We start from the raw sequence: 25,165 nt of genomic DNA, 5'->3' as shown, positions 1-25,165 counted from the left end.
CGACCTCTACAGAAGTGAGTTGGGGAAACCGAGGCACAGGAAGGCAGGGACTTCCTAGTAAGTGCCCAGGGCCATCCTTTTGTCCCACAGATACTCCCTGGCCTGCTGGGCTGTTTGGTTCTAGAACCTGTGATCTGGGAAGAGCCCCGAGGAGCCAGTGCCGGCCAAGTCAGCAGCGCTCCGGGGCCCCAGAGGCTCCCCTTGGGGGCAACTTTATTTCCTATTTTCAGGCTTCAGCAACCCAGGCTTATCTGGGTTTCCCTGATTCCTGTGGGTAGAGAAGCAGTCCAGGCTCAAAAAGGCTGCCTCTTATGGAGTCCAAAGGGAAGCATTTCACAGAACTGGGCTGGGCCTTGACACAGGCCTGGGCGAGCAGCTGGCCCGCCCTCCGCAGGAAGCGGGGCTGGGCCGTGGCGGGGGCATGACGATGAGGTGTCCAGAGCAAAGGGCTGGACTTCCCAGGGCCCCGTGCGGCCGCTTCAGCGCGGGCCGGCTCGCACTCCCCATCTCCAGTCCCTGTCACCAGACCCAACCTGCTTCCTCGGGCCCCGGGGCTTCTTGTACGTGTACGTGCAAGATTCAGATTTGTCAAACATGGTTTCAAGCTGGGCCCGACGGATGCTGGTACCTTTTTCTCTTCTGCGAGATAGTTAAAAACGACGACGACTGAAAACCCAAACACCCCAGGAAACCTCACGTCTTGCCTTCTTGGTTGGTTCTGTGCCAACTTCCAGCATAAAGGAGACTTAGAAAATTTCTAGGCCGCTCGCCATTCTCGTGGCCTGGTGTTTTCTTGATACTCAGAGAGTTCTGTTCCCATGAAAATGTCTCTCTGGGGGAGGAAATGCCTCTGCTTAGGCAGAGCCTTGAGCCCAGAACTTCAGAACAGCCGCCGGGCTCCTGGAAACTTAGGCCAGGACGGGGACCGGGTCTGATTATCCTGACTCGTTGGTTGGAGCTGTTTATGTCCCTCTTTCTGGAGGGATTTGAGATGACGCCCTAAAAATGTGTCACACAAAGAGGTCTGTAAAATTGGATTCAAAAGAGGAAGGCGGAATTAGCAGGCGGAGAAGCAGAAGTCCATCTGGAAGGACACGGGCAGCGTTAGGAGTGGAGGGGCTCTGCCTCCTCCCCTCTGGGCAGGGGTGCGCCTCCGGGAGGCGGGTTTGCCCCGGCTCGATGCTCAGGGCGGCTTCCCGTGGGCGCTGTGCTCAGGACACCGAACGTCCGAGGAGAGGGGCCCCGGCAACTGCTCCTCCCCAGCAAACGCCTGGGAGGCCAGCTCCACTGTCGGGACTCTGGGGTCAGCCTCTGAGCGGGACCTGGGTTCCTGTCCTGGAGGATCAGCAGTGGGGGATCTAGACTTGGGCCCGGTTCTTCCAGGTCCAGCAGCTCTGTCCGAGCTCCTCCGTCAGGCCTTCTGCGTTCAGGGGCCCAGGGAGGCGGGAATGAGAAAACCCACCTGGCCCCCTCGGGGTGGGACCGTCAGGAAAATGGGGACACGGCACTCCGACAGCCTACCTGGGCCCCGTCCTCATCCACGGGGCCCCCACAACCTCCAGCCTCCGCCCGTCCTCGGGAGAAGTCTGTTGTCCCGCCACCAGCCTTATGCCCTGGGCTGTTCTTGATAAAGCGTGTGGTACAGTTCGGCTAGCGGATGATTCTGGAGGCCTCCCTCGTGCTTCCTCCAGGCTGGCATCAGAGCAGTAGCCCCGGAGGAGGGGAGTGAGCTCGTGGGCCCAAGTCGGCGTGTGCAGCAAGATGGGGCCAGGTGTCTGCTGAGCTAGTGGAGTTTCCCCGAGGGGGGATGTGGGCTTCCGCTTGGAGCTCCAGCCTGAGATGCTGTCAGCTGGAGGGGCTGTGCCTTCGCCGGACTCATCACAGCGTGGGTTAGGGGTAGGGGCCTGGGCGTGGAGAGGCTGCTGCTGCCCAGGGTCTGATGGGTCTCCGTCTGTGAGGATCACGCAGAGTTGTGCCAGGGGTGCACCGCAGAGGGCGAGGACCTTTGTCTCTGTCCCCAGAGCTGGGCCGGGGGGCTCCCACACAGGAGGGTGTAGGAGTGAGTATCTGCACAGAAAGGGCATGGCGGCGGGGGAGGGGGTGGGGGGCACTGTTCCTGGCTGGGAAGCCCTGGGAAGACGGGCGGGGGCAGGCTGGAATGTGGCTGGCTAGAGCTGAGGTCTGGCAGGTCTGATGGGAACATCTTGACATTTAGGGGCTCCTTTCTGAAGTCGCCCCAGACTCTAGCACTGGGGTGCTGAGCACTGTTCCTGGCCACTGGCCTGAGGCCACACTGATCACTCTTTCTGATCTTTGCGACCTGAGCAGGCTTGTGCCCAAGTCGGTGGCCAGTTCCTGGGCCAGGGCTGGGCCTGAAGAGAACAGAGTTTGGGGCAGACATTTTTGAGGGCACACAGGCCTCCAGGCCTCCCACAGGCCCATGCAGCGTCCTGTCGCGTGAGTTGCCAGGAGAGAGGCTGGGCGGGACTCTGCCCCCAGGGCATGGTGGGCACAAGGGAGCCGTACGCCCTGGGTGTCTGCAGGCATTGGGTCGGCTCACCCGGGGGCGGGGGGGGGAGTCTGGGCAGGACACACACTGCCTCGTTGTGTCAGTCACATTCTTCCTTGGCGGGTGGGGCGTGCCACCAGCTGTGGCATTCAGCGGGCTGGTCTTGGCTTTTGCTGTGGCTCAGATGGCTGAGTTTGAGTCAACAAAGTTTTCAAGGTGACACTGGCTCTGCAGCCAAGGGGCAGGTGCCTTTGGGGACTATTGGGTGGGGTTCAGTGACAACCTGGGCTTTGCTTGGGATGATATTCACCAATCAAACCTGGCGGCTTCTTGCCCTGTTTCAAAGCAGAAAGGGCCCAGTTATTCCAGACACTGGAGCAGGGTAGACCCAGGTGCCCTTGGCCACCCTTGACAGAGCAGGCGCGCCGAGGTCCATGGGTTGGAGCATCTGTCTGAAGTCTTGGGATTCGGGGCAGAGCCCAGGACTCTCGCAGTCTGTCTGACCTCAGCTCTCTCTAGGGAATACTTGAGGCAAAAGCTGAAAGGTCCCAGCAAACCGCGGTCCCCAGCACCCTGCTGGCGATGTGGCTAATGTTTAACATGATTAGTGCCCAGACACACCCCGAGACATTTGCCGTAAAAGTCAGGCGCAGAGCCCTGCACCCTTCCCCGCCTGCACCTTTAATCCACCGGGTCAGGCGGGGTGGCCCGAGCAGCTTGGGAAGGTGAACGTTTCCTGTCCAGGTTTATGCCAGTGCTTCCCACCGTTTCCAGGTTACAGCTCCCAGGAGACAGCACCACCTGTTCAGGTGTTCCGCACACTGGGGTGAGCAGACATTGTTATTTTGTAACAGGAGTCCCATCGCTGTGCACGGGGTACTTTTTTTTTTAATTTTTTTTTTTTTTTAACATTTACTTACTTTTGAGAGAGGCGGGGGGGGGGGGGGGGTGGGCGGTGGGCAGAGAGAGGAGACACAGAGTCCGAAACAGGCTCCAGGCTCTGAGCTATCAGCACAGAGCCCGACGCGGGGCTCGAACCCACAAACCGTGAGATCACAACCTGAGCTCAAGTTGGATGCTCAATCGACTGAGCCACCCAGGTGTCCCGATTCTTATGTGCTGCACCTCCTGTAGGACAAAGAAACAGACTGCTCAGTGGGGTGGGGGCGCTGGGTCTGGCTCCCCAGGTGCCAGGGCTCCCTGACCTGTCCTCACTGTGTTCCTGTGCCTCCTTTGCCCAGGGCAGCTGGGGACACAGGCTGAGGGGGAAGGTGGACACCCCTGTCCGGGCAAGGCCATCTGCCTTCTGTCTCATGCCCCCTACCCAGTTCTCTTGTCCTGGCTCAGGTCCAGACAGGACAGGAGAGTGGCTGGGAGACAGCACGGGCCCCAGAGACCCTCCCGTTGCAGGCATTTGGGGCCCCCACCCGCCAAGAGTCAGGCTGTGTTGTGATCTGGGAGCGTGTGTCTCCAGCCCTGCACTGTGACGGGATAGGGAATGTGCACTGTGCAGACCGAGGCCTCGTGGAACCCCACGGTGGCCCAGGCCCGGGGCCAGTCTGGGGTGGGGTCGTGACTGGGGCGGATGGGGTGAAGGGTGTTTCCACCACGGCCTGGGCCAGCATCACGGGTCTGATCAGTGGCCCGGCCCCTCTCTCCTCAATCCTAGCCCTCTTACCCGGAGGCCTTCCCTACCCCCAGCACCCCAGCCTTCACCTTTCTCAGTTAATCAAAAGATTCCAAGAAAAGCAAACCCATCAGAATGGTTTGCTCTGGAGCGTTCAGGAACAATGAGTGTGCACGCGACAGGCACAGCCACCTTCCTCCAGAGAGAGCTTTTCTTTTCCTTTTGCTGAGCCTGTTTCAGTAGCTTGTTCACCGTGACAGCCGGTGGTCATCTTTATTTCAGAGTGACCTACGAACACTGCAGCCTGTGATCTTGGTGTTCCAGAACCCTGCCCTCATTCCCCTGTGCCCCGCAGCATGCAGGGCCCTCTCTCCTGCCCTCCAGCACATCTCTTCTCTCGAGTCCCCTCTGAAAAGAGACCGCATTGCTGCTGGTCCTGTGGGGGGGGGGGGTCCCCAGGGCTAGACTGTGGGCACCTCTATCCATCACAGCCCTCTGCCCTGATTTTTGCTCTGTCGTGAAAGCGGGCAGTTAGCCTAACCCACTTGTGCACAGGGCTGGGCCTGCCCCGTCTGGAGAACAAGTGTCCCCAAGCACCTTGGATCCGGTTTAAGCTGCACCTGCCACTCGGGGAGGCGCCAGGCTGGCCCCACAAGGAGGGACCTGTTGGCAGCCACGCTTTCTGGGCCCTTCTAAGAGCCCTGTAGGACAGGTATGGACCATTGCCTCTTAACAGGTGAGGCCGGGGAGGCTGAAGGGTCTGCTTGAGGCCCCCCAGCCTCCCCTCCAGAAGAGCTGTGGCATCTGCCATCGAGTGCTTGTCAGGGGCACGGGGGCCCAACCCCCGCTGGAGAATCCACATCTCCAGGCAGGGCTCAGGCTCCCATGGAAACCAGGTCCCCGGATGGCTGGCATGTGCACCGGGCTGGGACCTCAGCTCTACCCTCCTGGCCCCGTCTCCCACTCCTGATCATGGTTGAGTCGGGGGGTGAGCAGTAGAGCCCTCTGTGTGGTCCTGCAGCCTGACGAGGTTCTTACTCGGTCTGGAAATTCACTCTGGAGGTGTTCCTTCTAAGGCTGAAGAGCCTTAGCCTCCCCTTGTCTGCAGAGACATGCTTTACGGAACGTTTCATCGTGGGGATTTGAGGTACTCTCTTCTTTTCAACCCAACAGTGTGACAAGGAAAATCATTTTGGTAAATTTTTGCACGCATCCTAAATTGTTTTCTGAAGATAGAAATCCCAGAAGCGAAATTGCCTGCTGAGGAATGGGGTACACTTTTATCAGACCACCTTTCAGAAAGGTGGTCCTCGCAGGGGTCTCGGCCTGCCCTAGGACTGGGTGGTCCAAGCTCAGACTCTTTCCTAATTTGTGGGCGAATGACTGGATTCGGTGTCTCTGTTAACGAGTGTTTGTACCGACCTGCCGATGGCCCGTCTTCCTTGTCCAGGTGATGGGGGCGTCTAGGCTTTGGTGGGCTCCCACCGCCCGGAGGACCCATCGCCAGGTAGCGCTGGGAGCTGCGGCCTGGCTGTCTGGGGCGTGCGGTCCTTGGGTTATGGGACAGGCACGTGCTCCTTAGTGACCTGTGTGTCTGTCTCCCCACAGAACTGTCAGACCTTCAGCAGCCTCAGCTGCCTGAGTGCGGGGATGGACGACTGCGGCCCGCACAGCCCCTTCGCCCTCCACGTCAGCAGCACCAGGTCCTGGACCGCCTTGCTCTCGGCCTCGGCCTCCAGCCTGGGGGGCAGGACCCCTGCCGGGACCCCGGTCCCTGAGCCTCTGCCCCCGGCCTTGGACGACCAGCTCGCCTGCAAGGAGGAGCAGTGCTGCGAGGAGTCAGGTGGCTGTGCCCCGGGTGAGGGCTGTGGCAGGGGCTGGGGGCCGGCCACGGCCTGGCGGGACCACGGGGTGGCCGGGAACAGCCCCTGCTCCCTGGACGGCGAGTTGGACATCGAACAGATAGAGAACAACTGAGGGGCAGCGGGCACCGGGCGGGCACTTGAAGCGGGGAGCCCCACCCGGGGAGCTCCTCAGGGGCGTCGGGTCCCGGGGAGCGTGCGCTCTGGCTCCGGAGAGGCTGTCCCGCCCGTGGGCCTGGCCCCGCCGCGTGACCGACCGCCCCGGCTCCTCCCAGCACGGTGGCCGCGTCCACCAGGCCACCGGAGCCCGAGAGCAGCTTCTTGGTCTGGGCCCCTTCCCTCCCCACCCCCGTTCCTCGCCGGCCACCCCACCGGGCACCTCGCGCATCTCCCGCAGGGCTGGACGCTCTGCACGTGCGACTCCCAGGGGAGCTGGTTGCGGGGCTTGTGCTCAGGGCCATACGGTGGCGTCAGGCCCTTCCCGGCCTCCTGCTCAGGTTCATTTTGGGGGGGTCGGCCCCACAGCTTCTTTTCACTCCGTTTTATTCCGTGCCTTCTCCCCCAGGTATCCCTGCTCCCGACTTGGGAAGGTTCGGGAGATGCTTCCCTCTGTAGTAACACCGGAACCGTTTGGCCTTAATTCCAAGGGTGGGAGACGGAGGCCCCTGGGGTGCCGGGAGGGGGCTCTCCACGCCGGAACCCTGGGGGCCTGGGGGACGGCTCGGGCTGCTCGTCCGAGGCGTCTGCGTCGGGTGGACATGGGTGGCTATGTTGGCCGAGAAGATAGACCTCCTTGCCTCTCCCGTGGCGCGGAGAGCCTGACCCCGTGGCTCTGTGCCACTCCGGGGGCCGCTTGGGCAGGCTGGCACGCGGCAGCCATTCTCTGTGGTGAAATGGCCACTGCGTGATTAGCTTAGCTGATTCAGGTGAGTGCAGAGAGGTCACCAGTAACGGGAAACCTCTCGAAAATGTCCTCAGGAGGCAGGAGCCGGGAGCAGGTGCACACACCAGGCCCTGTGCACGTTTTGGGGGTGGAGGATGCCTGTTGGCTGCTCGGGGGGGGGGGGGGGGGGGCGGGCCTGGGCTGGGGGCCTGCAAGGCCCTCTGCAGAATTCTAAGCACACTGTCGCTGTCTGGTGGGGACTGCTGCCGGCTTCGGTCAGGCACACCAGCCACCTCCGGGGCGAGCACCCCTGCTGGCCAGCGGGGGGAGCAGTGCGCGGAGCGTCCCCTGCCGCCCGCCCTGCCGCAGGCCCAGAGCGCTGTCCCCAGCTCCCCGCACCCCTGCGGACTCCCCGCTCACGGGGAACCCCGACCCCCTGAGGTTTTGCTCTCGGGCAGCCTGGCCGTCAGACGCCCCACGTGGGCCCTGCTCTCTCGGAGTCTGGCTCGTAGCCAACCTGGCATCTTCCACAGCCAATGGCAAGTGGCTCCTTTCCCCGTAGGGCTAAAGACAACTGGCGCGTTCTCTTGGGTTTGCGGACATGTGACAAAGGCACGTCCGTAGTCTCTTGTGGACAGCGAGCTCCTCGCTTCCGCGGCGTGAGTGCACACGGTTCTCGCGAAAGGCCTTCTTCGGGCAGCTTGACTCACTCCTTCGCTAGATCAGAAGCTTGGCGCTCAGGTTCTGGTTTCTAGGTGGCGTTTCTTAAAAACCGGCCCTAAGGTGCTCGTAGAGAAAACCCCCCCTCAGTGGCCCTCCGAGGTTGTGTTGAAAGGCCTCAGGGTGGACGGCATGGTGGTTGTGCGGGCGCCGGGCAGGCCCCGGGGCCAGAGCCGGCTACGCTTCGGTGGCCCCCACCAAAGCCCTGTCCCCCGGGGACCCTGGAGAGCCAGAGCCGGGAGCCGGTGGCTCTGGGTGCACATGCCGTCTCCCCTGATGCCCACCCAGTGGGTCCCGGAGGCCACGTCTTAGAGCAAACCCGGAGGAGCCTGGCAGCCTGTGAATTTAGAGAGCACACGCGGGTGTCTTGTGTCCTCGGAAAGCCTGGGGGGGGTGGCACTGGCACCCCGCCCCCACCGAGTGGCCGCGGGGGGAGCCGTCCTTCCTGTGGAAGGAGAGGCAGGGCCCGACCGCTGGTCTACACCACGGTGAGGGACCGAGAGCTGAACCGGGTAGGCCTGAGCGGTGACCCCCAGCCGCCTTTCCTCAGGCTCAGGCGGGGAGCACATGGCAGTGGGGGTGTCACAGGGCTGTGGGGTGGGTGACCTGCCTTCAGAGCCTGCCGGCCCCCTCCTCCTTTCTCGGGCCTGGTGGCGAGAAAGGAGCTGTGAGCTTGCAAAACGGCCCCATCCTTCCCGCCTCCTCCCAGGCTGGTCCCGTCGACCCATAGATCCAATCCCAGGGCGCTTTTGGGCAGAAGGTACCGCAGCCCAAGGCAAGATCTGGCCCTCCGGCCTCCACCGGCCCCTCTCTGCTGTCCTACTCCCACCGAAGCTCCTAGCCCAAGCCTCCAACAGCGGCGGTGCAGTTGGGGGGGGGGGGGGGGGAGACAATGGCCACTGTCCCCTCTGCCCAGAGAAAGAAAGGCCCGTCAGTTATTTCGTGTTGGGAGAGAGCTGGCCCCCTGCAGGAGGCGCCGCCCCACCGTGCAGGGAGTCAAGTGTATGCCCACCCTGCCGACCCCAGGACTTCGGTCTTGAGGCGCTTGGAGGGAGGCTTGCCCGGGAGGCTCCCTCTGCGTGTGGCCGTCCCCATGGGGCAGCGGGTGTGCTGACAGGCTCCCCGCTGTTGTCCAGGCCCTGCCCCTCCTGGTGGGTGCCCGCGACCTCCTGCCCCTGCAGGGAGATGGGGGAAGTTCAGAGCCAGGAGGATGGGCTGTGCCTGGCCGCCTGCCCGCTCGGGGGCCCGAAAGGACAAAAGCAGGGTGGTGGCTCCGGGAGGGCTGGGAGGAGAGGAGAGGCATCCCCACCTGTTCCAGAAGGAGCATCTTCTACAGCCGCCCGACCGACAGGAGCTGCCGGCTGCTCGCAGGCCCGGGCCGGGGTTAGGGCCGAAGCCTCACCGTTTACATGACCGCAGACCCTCTTGCCTTACTCGCGGCGGAGGCCGGGGCCTGGCCCTGGGCCCGCGGGCAAACACAACATCCAGGCCACAGGGGTGCTTGTTCTGATTATACGTAGATCTTCATTCTCAGAAAGCCTTACTTCTCATCAAAATTTTTGTAGCAGGAAAGTTTTGTGAATTTGTACGCTGGAAGAAAATTTAAATAAAGGAAAAGTCCGCATTAAAAAGAAAATGAACCCAAATGCTCAAATGGGTCTCCTAGTGCAGGGGCGGTGTGCGATTTCCCCGCTCTGGCTGATGCTGCCCGGGCAGGGGTGGGGGGTGGGGGGTGTTCAGGTGGGGGTGGGGGCGCTGCGTGTCTGAGTGAGCTTCCGTGGGATTTAAATCACAGCCCCGGAGGCTCTGCCACGGTGTGGGCCGCGCCTCCATGTCTGCCCAGGAGGCTCAAGTCACGTGCACTCTGTGGCCTCGGGGCTGTCCCCTGACCGATGACTGCTTCGGGCCTGGGCGTGAGCAGTGCCCCAGGCACGGGGCTGGGCCAGGGCCGAGGCTGGGGCGGTCCAGGGTGCTGTGCTCCCCGTACGGGCCATGACACCGCTCCTTGCCACATCCACATAGTTGGTCAAACCCCTCCCATTGGCTCCAGCCCGAGAAAACACTGCCTAATTGTTAAAGAGAAAAGAAGAGAAAAAGACGGTAATAATAAAAGAGAAAAAGAACCCAGACCACAGCAGAGATCTCGTAGCCTAGGTAGGATAGTCTGATCTTCTAGCATAGTCTCTTTGGCAAATAAATTGTGTGTTCAGCGCGTGGGGGGGATGTCCCGGGGGCTCGGTGACGGCTCGCGGGCCGACTCGGGGGCCGTAGCGTGCTTCCCCGAACCGACCGTCGTCGGGGCCGCAGAGCTTCAGGAAGTGTGGCGGCCGGAGCGGGTGGCACCGGGCCGGGCCCTGCCCGGGACAGAGCCGTCTGTGTGCCGCCCTCCGCCCCGGCCGCCTGTCCTCCCACGCAGGCCACGACCGTCTTGCACTAGCACCGCTCTAGTCTCTCAGGAATCTGCTTGTTATTCTTACTGTGTAAATAAAGCTTCCTGGTTCAGTCCCCAGCCGCTGGGAGCCTGCTGTGTGGTTTGTCAGCTCTGGGGAACTCGGTGGGTCCCCCCTCGGTCCACGGGAGCGTTAGGTCTGGGTTGGCAGGGGCAGAGCCTGGACCCTTCTGTCTCCTCCGGGTCTCGGGGCCGGGTCTGTACGATGGGGACAGCAGACATCTCTGAGCTGTCGGGAGGCTCCGATGCAAAGGGTCGAGTAAGCTCCTGGGAGCAGGAGGGCTGGCCACGGTCATGGCTGCGGGCACGAGGGAGCCCTCCTAGAGGCAACGTGCAGGCAGCCCGGGTGACGTGTATGCGCACGTGTTTGGAGGTAGAGGGGGCACTTCCTCCGCGGCCGGTCCGAGGGCAGCACCCCGCCAGCCAGGGAGAGGCCAGCGCGCGCGGCTTGAGCCAGAGCGGGCTCCTGGGCACACAGTCCCTGCGCCTCACCCTCCGCGTCGGGGACCCCTGGCTGACCAAGCTCGGGACGTTCGGGACACGTGCAGCCTCGAGGATGGGCTTGAGAAGCCTGTAAAACTTGAGCACAGAGTTTCGGCCTAGACCCTCCACCAGCGAGGTCCCGACGGTGCCCTTCCGGGTGTGAGGTACACTCTGGACTCGGCTCGTGTGTTTGTTTCCTTTTTAGCAACGGGCCCTGTTCCAGAATGGTGTAAGAACACCTAATTTACGACACAGGGGAGGCATGGCTGCTGTGGCTGCAGCTGGGGGAAGGGGGAAGGCCCAGGGACCCTGCCTCGTGTGCGTCCCCCCACCCCCTCAGGAGGGCACAGAGCGGCCCTAGACAGACCCCAGCCCCTCGCGTCCCCTTATGTGTCCCTGGCTGGGCCCCCGCCTCACGCCGGCCTCGCTCCGGGGGCACCCGCTCTCCAGCTCGGCTTGCCCGGCGATGGCCACCCCGCTGCTCACCCTGTGCCGCCCCCGGTGGCAGGGCGCTGGGCTCGCCGGGTGCCACTCTGCCCTCCTCCGCCCTGCCGTCAGGTCCGGCTGAGGGCCCTCTGCGGTGCCCTCCCTCGCACCGGGCCACCTCACCCCTGCCTCTGATGTCAGGCAATGGAGAGAATCAGAGCCCCAAGCTCCCCAGCACCAAAGCAGACGTGCAGGACGCTCCAGAGCGTATCGAAACCTTCCTCTTCTCATGGAAGGACGGCCGAAAGGAAACACCCTTCAACGGTCACTGTGGTCAGACCCTGAGTGACTCTGGGTTTCTTTTTAGACCAGTATGTTTGTCATCTAAACGGGATGCTCCTGAGGGAGAGAAAAGGTAAGCCCACCGGATAGTCATGCTGAGGCGGGAGCTGGTACCGTGAGTCCCCAGGAGGCACACGCGTGTTCCTCCCCGTGTCCCCACCTCTGTGCCCCTGTCTGCCCGAGAGGGGCAGCGCTGGCCCCACAGGAAGGCCAGGCCTCGTGCTGAGGCCTCAGACTCCTGGCCCAGTTCCCAGCCTCAGGTCACATCCTCCTTGGCCCTCCCGCTGCCACGCGGCCTCCTTTCTCTCCTGGGGGAGCTTGGGGGGGGCACCCTTGCCCCACCTCAGCGTCGCCTGGGAATTTCTGGGCGTCCGGATCCAGCCGGCCCTGGACTTGGAGACGATGTGAGACAGAAACCCTCCTGCTAGGTGATGAACCCCGTCTGAATCCGGTTTTCCCAGGCGCCGGGTGCAGCCGGGGCCGGTCCCACGTGGACGCGCGTGTTGGAAGGTCTGGGGGTGGGTGAAGCCCTTTGCCCCCAAAGAGGTGATACTGCACAGACTGTCCTCCTCTCCGCCCCTCCCCCTCCCGGAAGGGGTTCTGGTCGCCCCCAGAACCTGGAACGTCCTGCCGGGCAGTGTGGTGGGGCCCAGACCACTGCCTCGCTCCGGGGCTCGGCCGGAAGAGCACGGGGGGGCCAGCCTGGCGCGTCCCTTGGGTTTGCGGGGTCCATTTCTCGGCAGCAGCTCCAGGGTGGACTCCTGACCGAAGGGTTTTTAGGCCACTGCCGGCCCTGAGCGCCAGCCCCGCCCCATAGCCGATGGCTTTGTCAGTCTGTGGCTTGAGAACTGTCCCCCAACCCTGCTGGGAAGGAGGGGCTACAGTGGGCAGCCGGGAGGCCCCGGGGGTGAGGGACCATCGCCCTGAGTGGCAGCAGGACAGGGGCCATCACCCCCAGCCGGGTGACAGGGAGTCCTGGAGGGGCCTGGTCCCCCACAGGGCTCGGGGTGCCCGTTAAGGAAAGGAAGCCACCCCTTTACAGATCGGGCAGCCGAGGCTCCGAAACGGTCCCCCTCGCGTTAGGGCTGAATGCACCTCAGTCCCAGAGAACGTGTCGTCTCCAGAGGGAGGACGCCAGTGTGCGGGCTCACCTGGGAAGTCACAGCCAGCGGGCCACCACAGGCCACCCCCACGGAAGGCCTGTGGGAGGGACTAGGGAGGACATGGACGTGGGTCAGACCTTGGTTCGAGTCTCAGCTCGGCCCTTACTACCGTCAGCCTGTGGGCGGGTCCTTGCTCTCCACACCTCCGTTTCCTTGTCTGTAAAGTGGGGTTCGCTGAAGCCACAGCCCAGGGGCACCACGGTTTTCACCCAGACCCAGCAGCCGTCTGCGGCCCCCAGAGCTGTCCCTCAGACACTTCCCCGCCCCCACTCCCGGGCGGCAGGCACAGAGAACACCAGCCTCCCGTATCCGCCGCAGACCCCTGTGGACAAGGGCAGCCTGTGAAAAAGGAAGAAAAAAGGAAAACCAAAGACCCACAAGGCAAACTGACCGGAACGTGGCAAGCCCGTCTCCTGGACGTTGGCCCCCAAGCCCCGATGAGCTTAGCCCACCGGGTGCCGGCTGATCTAGCAAGCTGTAATTAGGGGACTCTGTCGAGGCGCGGGCAGTTTGCATGTTTTCCAGCTAATAGGCCAAACGCCCCTCCTCCCTCGGCCGCCAGTGACACCAGCCCCGCCGGTGGCCTCTCATCTTGATGAAAAGGCCTGGCCACTGGCTCCTCTTAATCCTGATTTAATGGTGGCCGGCCTGCCTGGGGACGACAGCACAGCCCCCGCCGGCCCTGGACCTCCGTGCCAGGGGGCTCAGGGCCTTTTATCCTGCCTCTGCCTGCGCTCAGTGGAAACCCTGTTGTGGAGGACCCAGGGCTTCCTTTATGTGAAGTCGTCTCCCAAGACCTATCCGTCTTGATAGGATCAATCGGAGGGGAATCCTGGATTCTCCAGTCGGTCTGGATTGATCCGAAGAGAAACACAGCAACCAGGTTATCTGTTGGGCTGATTGATTCCGAAACCCGGGCTGTGAGCGAATTCTGGAAGCCTGTGGCTCACCACCACCGTCCACAAGGCTGCCCGTGACAGCGGGCCAACATTTGCCCTGGTCGGCCCGGTCCCCCGGTGGGGCTGAGGGCGGCCTGCTGTCCCCGCAGGGCCCCCGTTTCCCGGACAGGGTTGGGGCACGTGAGGTGTCTCGGGAGCCCTGGGGCTCTGGCACTCAGTGGTTCAAGTGCACGGCAGGACCAGGCCAGTGCCCAGCCCTGTACAGCCCTCCCCATCCCCAGCCTCTCCCGGAGTTGAATTCTGAGTCAAAGCCGGAGTCAGCTGTAGGTCAGGGCAGTTTATTCAACCCACAGTTGCCCCTGCAGACACCGGGCATGACACATTCAAGTCTGTCGAGTTAGAAGCACCCTATGTGCCTGCAGCCTTGATCCCAGTGGTTACAAGTCTTGCTCTGTAGGACGGCCGTCTTCGGTGCCCCTGGGAGCTGCCCCAGCCTCTGGCTCCAAGATGACTTGTGGGGTAGGGAAGGCAGTGGGCTGTCGCGGTTGGCGGGGGGGTGGGGGTGGGGGATGGGTGCTAAGTGGCCACTCCGACTCTGGGTGGGGGCCGGGAGGTGGGCAGGGGTCGCTGGGTAGTCCCAGGGAGGCTGGCTCAGCTCTGCGCTGTGTGGACTGTGCAGGAAGCCCCTGCCTTCTCCAGGCTCCTCGCTCGTGAGAAAAGAACTTTTGGTAGAGACGCAGTGGGGAGGTGTCCCAGTCCCCGTAGGTGGAGCATTTACAGGACCAGGTGCGGCTAGGGAGTTGTGGACCTGGGATTCGGGGTGTCCCCGGAGCACCTCCAGCCCATACCCAGAGGGTTCCCCAGAGCTGGCTCCCAGACAGGTCTGTCCCACCCTCCAACCTCACTACGGGAAAGAACATCCCGGAAAGAACAGCTCTCCCAGGGGGGGTTGGGGGGAAGCAGAGGGAGACAGAGGAAGGAAGTGGGCAGCCAGAGGTGCCTGGCTGGGACCTTCTTGCCTGCCCATCCGGGGCCAAGGGCAGAGGGCAGGGCCTTGGGTGGTCCGGGCACTGGGGGAGGGGAGGAATGAGGCCGGGGCGACCCTACGAGGCTCATCACTGGTGCGCATACTGCAACAGCAGGTCCACGGCCTCTGCCAGGTTGTCCACGTACCCATCAGCCTTCACTTCTGGATGGTGCTCGTCACTGGGCCTGGAGAGCAGGGCTACAGGTTAGACCATCGGTGACCCCTCTTTCTCCCAGCTTCTAGTACAGGCCTGGCCTGCCCTTGGGAAACCTCCAGAACCTTCTCCGCCCGGTTAACAGATGTGCCCCCCCCCGCCCCCCCAATCCCAGCCATCCCCATCCCGGCGCACACGTTTCCCCTCCTATTTCCCCACCTGGTTACCTCTCCAAACCCCTTCCGTTGGAGCAGAGTGACCACAGACCCCTGCTCCGTCCCTGCTTCCGGCAGAAGCGTCACACCCTTGACAGTAGGGCCATGAGCTCAACCCACTTGGAGCGCCTTCCTGCCCACACCCTGGGGGGTCCCCCTGCCATCTGGTCACTGTCCTCTGAGGTCACTCCCACGAAACAGGGGGGCTTCTGGCAAAGCAGCTCTCTGCCTGGGATTTTGGGGCCTAGAACCTTCCAAAGCCTTCGTCCCCTCCCTAGACAGCGCCCGAGGTCTGGATGGACACTGAGCACAAGGGAAGTGTGACCACGCCAGAAACGCAGACACCTGCGGGCCCCCACGGCACCAAGGGGATCCCACATAGGGGGGCTCCTGGAGGGGGGCCGTGGCCTGAGTCCTGAGGTGGAGCAGGGCTGCAGGTGGGCACGTGGGAGCAGAACCGTGATGGGACTGGAGGCCTAGCCGCGGGGAGGGCCCCGGGGCGGGCTCCTAGGGATACCCCGACGGTCTGGACGGCGTGGGAAGGGCTGGGACCTCGTCCTTGGGGCTGTGAGCCGGAGACTCACGTCCCGGCCACCAGAAGCCCCCTCCCCAGTGCTCTAGCTCGAGCCCGGTGGCAGCGGGGGGGTGGGGCACCCCTCTGCCACCGCACACTGTGGGACCTGCTACTCAGATCCCCCCAGGTCACCACCTCGGAAGCTCCCACCCTGGTCCGGAAGGAAGTGGTTGATACGGGTTCTGACGACATCCTAAAAGCCAAACTGTCCCTTTTGAAGGGTTTGGTTTTTGCAAAGCACTTTTACCCTGAAACGGCTGTCCTTTTAGAGCAAGGGAACCTACTTTTCGTTTTAAAGGGTCGGCCCAGTGGCTCCCCCGGGGCTGCGGAGGCCCCAAACCGAGAGCCTTGGAGACAACACAAGAGGGTGAGTGCGTGGGACCCCCCCCCCCCCCCCCACTGGGGCCAACGACTTGAGCAAGAATAGCTCTCATGTCAGGGCAGGTATCCCAGGGGATTATTTCATTCTTGCCATCATGGCCATAACCCGACGGATGCGGGGACTGAAGATTTGTGTCACCCCGTGTCACTGCCGAAACAGGTACGGGTCACCGTCAAAAGGTTGTATGTGGCCTGGCCACTTAGCGAACCGTGCGTTGGCCCCTCCTTGCGACCCACCAGTTTCACTCTTACGTGTGCACGCAACATGTTCCCCGAAGGACACGGACCAGAATGTTCCTAACGGCTTCGGTCACGATGGCAAAAGGGGGGAAACGGCGCAAACGTTGGACAACAGGGCCGCGGAGAGACAGGCAGCGGGAAGTGCGCGCGTCAGAACACCGCGACGCCGCGACGGCGCCACTCAGAAGGCGCTGCTGTCTACACTGCGGCGTGGCTGGGCTCCACGGGCAGCACGACAGGCTCAAGGAACCCAAAGTGGATGACCCACTTCTGCCAAGTTCAGGAATGGGTGCCACCAGTCTCTACAGGGCAGAGGCCAGAAGATGGTTACTTCTTGGGGGGGGGGTGGGGAATGATCGAGGGTGCTGGCCACGTTCTAGATCTTTACCTGGGTGGTGGTTACAGGGGTGGTGCGGAGGGGAAAACCCATCACCCTGCTCGTTTTTAGTGTTCTTCGTATACACACATGTGGGTACATAACAAAGTTATGTGTAATGCAAATTATATGACAAGTACAAGGCACCTATTTCCCATCACCGCACCTGTTCTCTGTGGCCCCTGGGCCAAACCCTGCCTGCAGCCTGCTTTTGTGCAGCCCTCCAGCTACTGTAAACAGAAAAGAATATGCCAGGGGTGCCTGGGTGGCTCAGTAGGTTAAGCGTCTGACTCTTGATCTCGGCTCCGGTCATGAGCTCACGGTTCATGAGTTCGAGCCCCACATCAGGCTCTGCGCAGCCGGTGCAGAGCCTGCTTGGAATTCCCTCCCCCTCGCCTCTGCCCCTCCCAGGACACACGTGCCCGCTCTCTCTCAAAATAAATAGATTTTTAAAAAATATGCAGCATGTGGCTCCCAGAGCCTCAACCGGCCCCTACTCCCTGGGCCCCTGCAAAGAAGGCCTGCAGACCTCTGGTTCTGGCCACCCGCCATCCCGGGGCCTCTCCGTTTTTCTCCACCCAGGATGGCGCTCATGCCTCCCAACCGCCCAGGGTTTCTGTGGACAGCCCTCCCTGCAGGAGGCTCTCCGTCCTCGGAGAGCCAGCACTCAGGACCTCCCGCCGTCCAGAAGCATCCGGTGGGTGCTACTGGCCATGCCCGGCTCCACGGCGTGCCGGTGCCCCTCCCCAGTACAGACTGACGGGCAGGGGCGCCCGGTCACCCTGAGGCTGCTGACCTGCTCCCAACACTCAGGTCCCCGAGCAGGTAGGGGAGGGGATTCTTCTCCGGGCAGCTCTGAGCCCAGGGCTCAGCAAGGCGGGCGGACGGTGGGTGGGGAGGGCCCTCAGAGAGAGAGGAAGACAGAGCACCTGAGCGGCAATAAACCCGACCCTGGCGACTGTCTCCCTGCCTCAGTTTCCTCCTCCGCGCCCCGAGGATGAGCCTGGCTCCACCCTCCGTCCGCCGTGTGACCGTGGGCAAGCACCTTACGCCTCTGTGCCTTGGTGCCCCTGTCTCTAAACAGAGGTAGTAACAGGTGCAGGCATGGGCCCTGCGAGGGGCGCAGCAGCCGACAGGAGCAGGTGCGGGTGTTCGGCGCCATTACCTGTGAGAACCCGGATGCGGTGTGGGCGCTGGCAGGGAGGTGGAGTTGCAGCCCAGCCTTGGGCCCCATCCTAGGCACACGGGCTGGTGGGGGGACAGACGTCAGTATACGGGGCACAGGGAAGACCCAGGGGGTGCCAGGTAGCCACAGGCATTGGAGTGAGAGGGGCAGGCGGGCTGGGACCAGGACCGTAGGGGGATGTCCCGGCCACCTGGAGCCCCGGCAGCCCCCGCACCAGTGAGGGCGCAGCTCAGGGGGCCTCGCAGATGTGCCTGCAGGAAGCGGCCGGCAGGAGGCCAGGCGTCTGGTGGGCATCACTGCTCCCCCGCCGCCAGGCCCCGCCGCTGGTCTCCCCTCTTGCTTGGCCTGTGTGCACGAGGTTCGAGTCTCGCACCGGCCTGGACGTGCCCTTTGGGGCCTCCTTCAGCCACCCCTGGGGCCCGGGGGCCGCTCCACGGCCCTCTTCCACCCATGAGGGGGTTACCAGGGCCGGAGGGGGACAGCCAGGCCGGGCCGGCTTCAGACTGCACCTGTCCAGGTGGTGACCCTTGGGCCCTGCTCCACATTCCCAACCCCAGTCCCCGTGGCACTCCCAGCTTTGCCCCCCGATGGCAAGGCCAGGGTGGGCTGCTCAAAGGAACCAGACTTCTCCCAGCAAACCCCCCCCCCCCCCCCCGGCTCATCATCCAAGTCCCTGGGTGGCTGGCCCCGGCTGCCCTCCTCAGACACCTTCCCCGGGCCCCCGGGCCCGGCTTCCCGTTCAGTCAAATAAACTCGACCCTGAGAAGGAACGAGAAATCTGCCCGTGAAAGAAGATGCTTTATAATGAGATTCTCACCAGCCTCGCTCGGCATACGGCACCTAGCCGAATGGCACACGTGGCTAATTAGGTTTAATTACGTATCATTTAAATTCAAGAATCCGTTAAAAGAAAGGACTGCATTAGCAGCCGGCCGGTGTTTGCCAACACACAGAGGAAATCACGGACTTTTATGTCTTAATTGCGTGACGCTGCCGTGGGCTGTGGCTCCCCGGGAGCCGGGGTTCCAGGAGGGGGCCGGTTCTGGGCCGCCCGCCCTCAAGTCCACCGGGCAACTGCACTCTGTCCAACGGCGTAAGAGAGCGCCCTGCTCCGTGCTGGCCAGTGACCTGTGACCTGCAGGGCCTCAGAGGCACCACACTGCAAAGGCTGAACCAGGAAAGCCAGCAAAGATGTGCCCCTTGGCAGTGGGAAGAGAGCAGAGAGGGCGACGGAGAAAGGGGCCGAGAGACCCCTCTGGCCTGGAGCAGGCCCTGCCAGGACAGAACAGGATGTGGGGGGACGGACAGAAGGAACCAGACAGATGCACACACACAGAGGAAGGAAGAGGAGGATGGAGAAACTGAGGCAGAGAGGGAGGAAAGAGAAACAGGAAAGTCATGAGCAGGGGGACAGAGAGACATGGGGGAGGGCGACGGAGAGAGGGGAGAGAGGGGTGGAGGGAAGGGGCAGAGACACAAAGGAGACAGCGAGGATGCACAAAGTCGGGGCAGGGTTGGGGGATCGGACCCCAGTCTCCCGGGCAGAGCGGACGGCCTCAGTGGCCCTGCTGCGGGCCACGTATGCCCTGGTCACCCCCCCCACCTCGCCCCTCTGTGACTTAGGGGGGCCCCCTTTCCCTGTACCCCCCACACCCCTCCCCAACGTGCCCTGCTCTGCCCACCACGAGCTGTCTCTTGCCTCTCTGCGCCCCAACTTCCTCCTCTGTATGGTGGGCACGTGACTCAGGGCGGCTCTGAGACTCAAGTGGGCTTGTGACAGAACCACCTGGGCTGCCCCCTCCCATCCTGCCCTCGGCCCTCCCAGGCTCATAGGGTGAGAGCTCTGAGGGCACTTACAGGGACCTGCGGGGTCAGGGAAACTTCCAGAAAAGGGGACATGAAGTCTGGATTCTCCCCATGCCTTGTCCTCACTGCCCTCCAGAGGCTGGCGTGGAAACATGGGTCCTTGGGGACGTCACCCCGAGGCGGGAGCACGCGGCCCTCAGGTCCCGGCCCGAAGAGAGCGGCAGAGGCAGATTCCCAGGTGGTGCCCTGCAGAGGGCCAGCGCGTCCCTCCCTGCCCTCCCGGGCTCCTCAGCGTTACTCCTCCTGTTACTGTGGCGTTCGCGTGTCTCTGGCTGAGCCCAGAGCCTGTGGGTCGATCACGGCAGCTTCCTCAACTGCTCCTCTGCTCCCACCTCTGCCCGTGTAAACTCTGGTGGCGCCCAGGCCACAGCCCGGCTCCTCAGACGAACCCATCGTCACCGGTGCCACCCGGCCAGGTGCCAGCCACCCGGCGTCTGGGGCCCACTGCCCTTCGGGCATCCCCTGCTCTCCCACCACCTCTGTCCATGCTGTGGCCAGGAACGCTCTTCACATCTGCTCCAGCTGCAAACTCCTACTCACCCTTCAAGACCCCGCTCCCTCGTTCCCACCTCCAGCTCTACCCCACCCGGCCAGCTGCGCTGTCCTTTCTGAGCGCTCGGCACTTGCGACCCCCATGCCGTTCTGGTAGGTGCTCCGCTGACCCGGGCCGCCCAGAGGGAGGAGCCCGGCTTCCTGCCCTCGGTGGTCGCCCACGCGGGCCTGGCACACAGCAGGCACCCAGGAAGTGCCCGCCGTCGAGTGAATGCACAAAGGCCCCCACCCGGGCAGGGCGCCGCCTGTCATTAGCTATTCCTCCCCCTCGTGCCCTGTGAGCAGAGGGAAGGAGGCAACGACAGGGGCAGAGAACAAGGCCGGTCTGTGCCCTGGCCAGGGCAGCTTTACAGGGACAGTCTTTGTACCGGCCGGAGAAAAATGGCGGCCAGACCCCCCACCTCCGTGCCCGCCTGCTTCCCCGGGGCCCACAAGGGGCCGGCGCGGGAGCCACTGCGGGGACCCGGGTGCAGCTTCCCCTCGGGGACTTGCTGAGGGCCGGCGCCCAGTGGCAGGCCCGCCTCCCTGCCCTGCTCTGCTCCGGGGCAGGGCGTGACAGAGGGCGCGACACAGGCCCCCTAGGCCGGAGGCCACCACGTTGCCCACGGGGGGAGGGGCACGTGTCCTTGTCCCAGATTGTTTTGGAAGAGCTGGGCCCTGGGGGCAGGCCAGCCAAGTGGATTCAGGGCACAGGGCACCGGCATCAGAGTGACGCCAACTCGGGCTGTGCTGACGAGGCTGGAGGGAAGGACAGAGGGTGCCGTGGGGCCAGCGGGGACACGGCTGGGCTGAGGGCCCAGGGTGTGTCTCCATCTGAGCCACCGGAGTCCAAGACCCCGGGGGCCAGAGTATGGCCTCCTGCAAATGCCTCCCCCCGGCCACCTGCTGGCCGGGATGCCAGGAGATCGTCAGCCTGCCGGGAGCCACTGGGGCCGCCAGCCACCCCCTGACCTGGGCCAGTGACCTCGCGGTGGGGTGGCGGGAGGGCAGTTGGCCTCAGATCTGCGATGGGCTGCTTCCAACCCTCTGCCCCCTGGGCCGGCTCGGGACCTAAGGCTCCAGAGGTGGGGTGGGTGGGCCCGGCCCAGACGGGCACCTCCGGGAAAACGCTGGGCCCTCTGCTGGCGGAAGCCGGTGCCCGCGTGTGGCCGAGGTCCGTGGGGCCCCTCCTTCACGAGGGGCCCCAGCCTTCCGTCCCTGTCCTCACTCAGCCCTCGGGCCTGTGCCCCTCTGCCTAGGCCCGGCTTGTGCGCGGGTCAGCCCCGGGCCCCTAGACCTCGCCGCACCAGCTCACGCCGACTGGGGGCTTCTTGACCTGCTTGGACATCACACGGGGAGAAAACACCGACATAAAGCCCCAGGCCGGAGAGAGTGCTTGCCCCGGACCCCCGTGAGGCCCACAGCTCCCAGGCCGGGGGAGGAAACGGGAACACACTTCTGCTGGCCGGGACCTCTGCTGGGGTGGACGTGGCTGCACGTCACGGCTCCCTTCCCTGGCGGGCGCGTGGGTCTCCCCTCACCTGGCCGCCTGCTGAGCTGTAATGAGTGGGGGTGGGGAGGGGCAGAAGGGAACCGCCCCGCCCCTGGGCCGCCTCATGCTGCCTTCCTCCCACCAACGCCCTTGAACCTTGGGTGACCGGGCCCCTCACGGAACTGACGGTGGAGCCCGGAGCCTCACATCGATGGCGGAGGGGGCACGGGGGGCACGGGCATCGCAGGCCGGCTCTCTCTCCGTCCCTCCACCTCTGCTCGTCAAGACAGGTAGGGTCCCACGCCCACCAGCTGGGAAACACGCCCGCCTGCATGTGCACCTATGGCCCGTGGTCCGTCCACCCCTCATCTGGATATGGTGGTGAGCGGGGGTGAGGGGCGGGGCTGGGCTAACCGGACACCCCAGAGCCCGGAACCCTACCCTGGCTGGCCCATCCTCCAGCCGGGAAGGACCAGAGTCTCTCCCGGCGGAAGGAAGCACCTGCGGGATCAACCTCGGGGGCGCTGAGCCCTGGAGGGTAAACTGAGGCAGGGAAAGCACTCGCCACAGGCCAGACCTCCCCCGACCCCGGCCAGCAGGCAGGCTCCAGGATGCAAGCAAAGCACGCCCGCCTTGGGGGATGGGCGAGCGGCCCAGAGGCTACACCCTGAGAACGAGGGCACGGACGTGTGCCGGCCCCCACCTGTTGCGGGTGGGCTTGGAGGAGAGTCTCCCCTGTACCCTGCACAAGGGCCCGTGAGCTGGGCACCGTGACTCGCTGTCCTGGCGGTGACGGCACAGACGTACGAGGGGAAGGCGCGTGCCCAAAGCCGCCAAACGGTAAATGGCAGAGCTGGGACTTAAACCTCACGCGTGTGGCTTTCTCGAAAAGTTAAACCCGGTTCATCGTCGTGATTCTTCCCTTGGCACACGGGACAGATTCTGCAGCCGGGAATCACCAGCGTGCTGGTCGACTTCCGGCCGGACGGAGGGGCCTTTGGCTCGGCTCCGGGACAGAGGTGGGTGCTGGGAAGTGCCTGCCACCTTCGACAACGGCAGTGAGGACAGCACAGTGTCGGTGGAGAAGGAAAGAAAAGGCACGTTCGCACCGGAGCCACCGCAGCCTCCCCCACGGCTGGGCACGCCCAGCAAAGCCACGGAACGCCGGGACACCCTCTCATCCGGGCCTTGTGGTCACCGGCACCTGGGGCTGGGCCAGACTAGGGGCGCGGTCCAGCCAGGCAGAGGGTAGTGGGGGCCCGAGCCCAGCCCCGGAGGGATGTCACCGTGGACCCTGGCACCCACCCCCCCCCCGGGGGCCACTCAGTCCACAGGGAGGAAACGGGCCTGTTTACGGTAGGTTTCGGCCTGTGGCGCCCCGTCAACCAGAACCCACCCCACGGCGCCAGCTGCTTCCTGTGCGGCTCTCACCACCCATGGTGCTGACAACAGACTGGAGACACGCTCAACGCAAGCGGTGGCCCCACATCACCGCCGGCTGGTGTGGTGGCCATCTTGAGAGATTCCCGCACCCTGACGAGAGGGCCCCAGAACCCCCGATGCTGGCTGGAGCCCCCACGCCAGCCTTGGCTCGATGCACATACACGGTGAGGCCACAGTCACAGACCAGTGGCCTCGGGACATGTTGGGTTGAGCCCACATCGTGTTTATCAACACCCAGCCTGGGCCAGCCCTGTACCTACGTGGCCAGTCCAACGAAACCCCGAGAAGCAAGCTCTCTGTGCCGCAGGCAAAGCGGGCTCCCCCCCGTGCCCGTGCCCGAGGGCCGGGTCCTGAGCAAAGTCCTGGCGCTGGGAACAGAAGCACAGGCAAGCAGAGGGCTGCACAGAAGCGGCGGTGATCAGGCCAAGCAGTCGGGCAGGGCGCCATAACTCCTGCGGTCCCCCACCCCTGCCAAGACCAGATCCACCCCTCCTACTGTGGCCCACGAGCTGGCCCTGGCCCTGCCGGCCACCCCCGCCCCCCCGCCGTGACTTCGGTGTTCATCCTGTCCTGTCCCCCAAACCGCCCGTGCCACCGCCTAGAACGCCCTCGCGCCCCGGCTCCCTCGCAAAGCCCGACTCAAGGGGGCTCTAGGACCCATCCTACCCCTGAGTGAACACCTGTAGGTTCTCTGGGACATAGGTCCAGTGAATCCAGCTGCGATCTTCCGGAATGGGGACCTGGCATTGTCATGTGAGAGGACCCCGAGGCGGGTAGCTCTGTCGGGCCGAGCAGTCGGCCATCACACACCCCGTGGCTCCCACAGGTCGTCCAAACAGCGGGCGGCTTCTCTTTTCTTCCCTCGATCTGTTCCCAGAGAGCGTTTCAGGCCTGCTGCCCCTGGAGGCCCCTGATCACAACCATGTGCGGGCCTCAGGCTTCCTGCTCGGGCAGGGGTTGGACAGGGGCGTGGGGAGGGCCGGGGGCCGCCAGGCCGAGTGCGTGTGGCCCTCCCGCCGTCCTGGCCCGGTGGGCCTGGGAGAGGGTGTCTGAGCCACGGGTTTGGACCGGGCTGGCCGTGCCCACCGTGTGGCCTTGGCCAGACCACTCAGAGCCTCCCATCTGGGGCTGGGGCCGAGGAGACCCCCCCCCCCACCCCGGGGGGCTGTGGTGGACCGTCCGTGAGATGATGCAGCCGGCCCAGGGCGCAGCCCACAGCAGATGCGCCATCCGGGTGGATGCACGGATGGCGCGCGTTGGACTGGGGTGGGTAAGAACCCCCGCGGGGCCGCTCCGGCCGAGGAGAGGGGCAAGGCCCACAGCGGCTCCGTGTCTGGAGAGTGGGCGCCATCTTTGGGAGAAGGTCCTGAGGGCCAAGTATCTCCGGGGAGCTTTTCCGCCGGGGCTGTGGACAGAACCCAGCCGGGCCGCCAGGCGTGAGCGCCATGCCCCTGCTCGGCGGGCGTTGAGCGTGGTGCCAGACCTGCAGAGATGCCCGTGTGGCTGTGCCCGGGGACAGGCGGCAAGGGGCCGCGCTGGACTCCTTTGAGACAGACAAGGGATGGCCACTGGGGAGCTGCTGACCCAGCCTATGCCCCCCGAGCCTGCCCTCGGAGCCCACTTCTCCAAGCCCACGGGATGCTCTATTCAGAGTATTATTCATAATAGTGACGGTCACCGACAGCCCTCTGCCTCCAGGGACTCGGCAAGGGCCCCGGCCCAGCACGCTTTAGCGGCTTTGGTTTCCACAGCGGCCCAGGAGGTAGGCGCCACCGCCCCATCTTATGGCTGGCAACCCGGAGGCCCAGGGAGGGTGGGTGGCCCGCCTGGGGTCACTGAGCGGGGTCCCTGTCTGCCTCCCCAGCCTGCAGCGTGGCCTAGACCTTCCCAGGAGCCCGCGGGGCTGGGCTAGCGAGCAGCAGGCAGGGGCTCACCTAAAAGGCTCGCTCTGGCGGAGGGACGGGCCCTCTGGGGGCTGGGCATCTGGCCTCGCGCAGAGGAACCCCCGAGAGCTGTTCGGAATATTTTGATAAAAACATGTCGAACACCTGGTGTGTGTTTAGTTTTCCACCAGCCGGCCCGGCCCCCGGCAACATGCTCGCCAACGGCCGACTCCCCCGAGGAGTCTGTGTGTGCTCCCACCCGGGGACTCGGGAGCACAGGGCGGGGGCGCTCACTCCCGGCCTCCTCCCCCCGCAAGCGACCACATTCCCCCCTCTCCTCCGGAGGCTGGACCACGGGAGGCCAGGGAGACCCCAGGGCTAGCCCAGCGACCCTGGCTTTGCACACTCAAGTCTCATGCGGTGGCCCAGGAGAG

The 25,165-nt window shown here is 64.2% G+C and overlaps 3 protein-coding genes across 8 annotated transcripts in view; 2 read left to right on the top strand and 1 right to left on the bottom strand.

Moving 5' to 3' along the window:
* The window catches only part of FAM53B (family with sequence similarity 53 member B), a 109,354-nt gene extending 102,128 nt beyond the window's left edge, over positions 1–7,226 (top strand). For both annotated transcript variants that reach the window (XM_027063333.2, XM_053207060.1), the window contains exon 5: positions 5,745–7,226. In XM_027063333.2, the coding sequence (XP_026919134.1) occupies positions 5,745–6,113 (369 nt within the window). In that variant the 3' untranslated portion in view covers positions 6,114–7,226. The remainder of the gene's footprint in view (positions 1–5,744) is intronic.
* A 6,459-nt stretch (positions 7,227–13,685) lies between these two features.
* Positions 13,686–25,165, bottom strand: part of LHPP (phospholysine phosphohistidine inorganic pyrophosphate phosphatase) — a 118,968-nt gene continuing 107,488 nt past the window's right edge. For all 4 annotated transcript variants that reach the window (XM_027063336.2, XM_027063338.2, XM_027063339.2 and 1 more), the window contains one exon: positions 13,686–14,575. In XM_027063336.2, the coding sequence (XP_026919137.1) occupies positions 14,479–14,575 (97 nt within the window). In that variant the 3' untranslated portion in view covers positions 13,686–14,478. The remainder of the gene's footprint in view (positions 14,576–25,165) is intronic.
* On the top strand, positions 14,460–18,816 carry LOC128312569 (basic proline-rich protein-like). 2 transcript variants are annotated; one of them, XM_053207062.1, is made up of 2 exons: positions 14,460–14,594; positions 15,632–18,816. In XM_053207062.1, the coding sequence occupies exon 2, from the start codon at positions 17,694–17,696 to the stop codon at positions 18,648–18,650; it is 957 nt and encodes a 318-aa protein (XP_053063037.1). In that variant the 5' UTR covers positions 14,460–14,594; positions 15,632–17,693; the 3' UTR covers positions 18,651–18,816. The 2 variants fall into 2 exon arrangements, with proteins under 2 accessions (XP_053063037.1, XP_053063036.1); XM_053207061.1 differs by having other exon boundaries at positions 14,572–15,196.

Source organism: Acinonyx jubatus, chromosome D2 (genome assembly GCF_027475565.1).
Source record: "Acinonyx jubatus isolate Ajub_Pintada_27869175 chromosome D2, VMU_Ajub_asm_v1.0, whole genome shotgun sequence".
NCBI lineage: Eukaryota > Metazoa > Chordata > Mammalia > Carnivora > Felidae > Acinonyx > Acinonyx jubatus.
Note: the sequence above shows the minus strand (reverse complement) of the source record. Positions and strands in the feature narration are given on the sequence as shown.

What these genes read in the sequence shown, in the direction of transcription:
- LOC128312569 (XM_053207062.1), top strand. Translation starts at nt 17,694, where the DNA reads ATGTCCCGGCCACCTGGAGCCCCGGCAGCCCCCGCACCAGTGAGGGCG.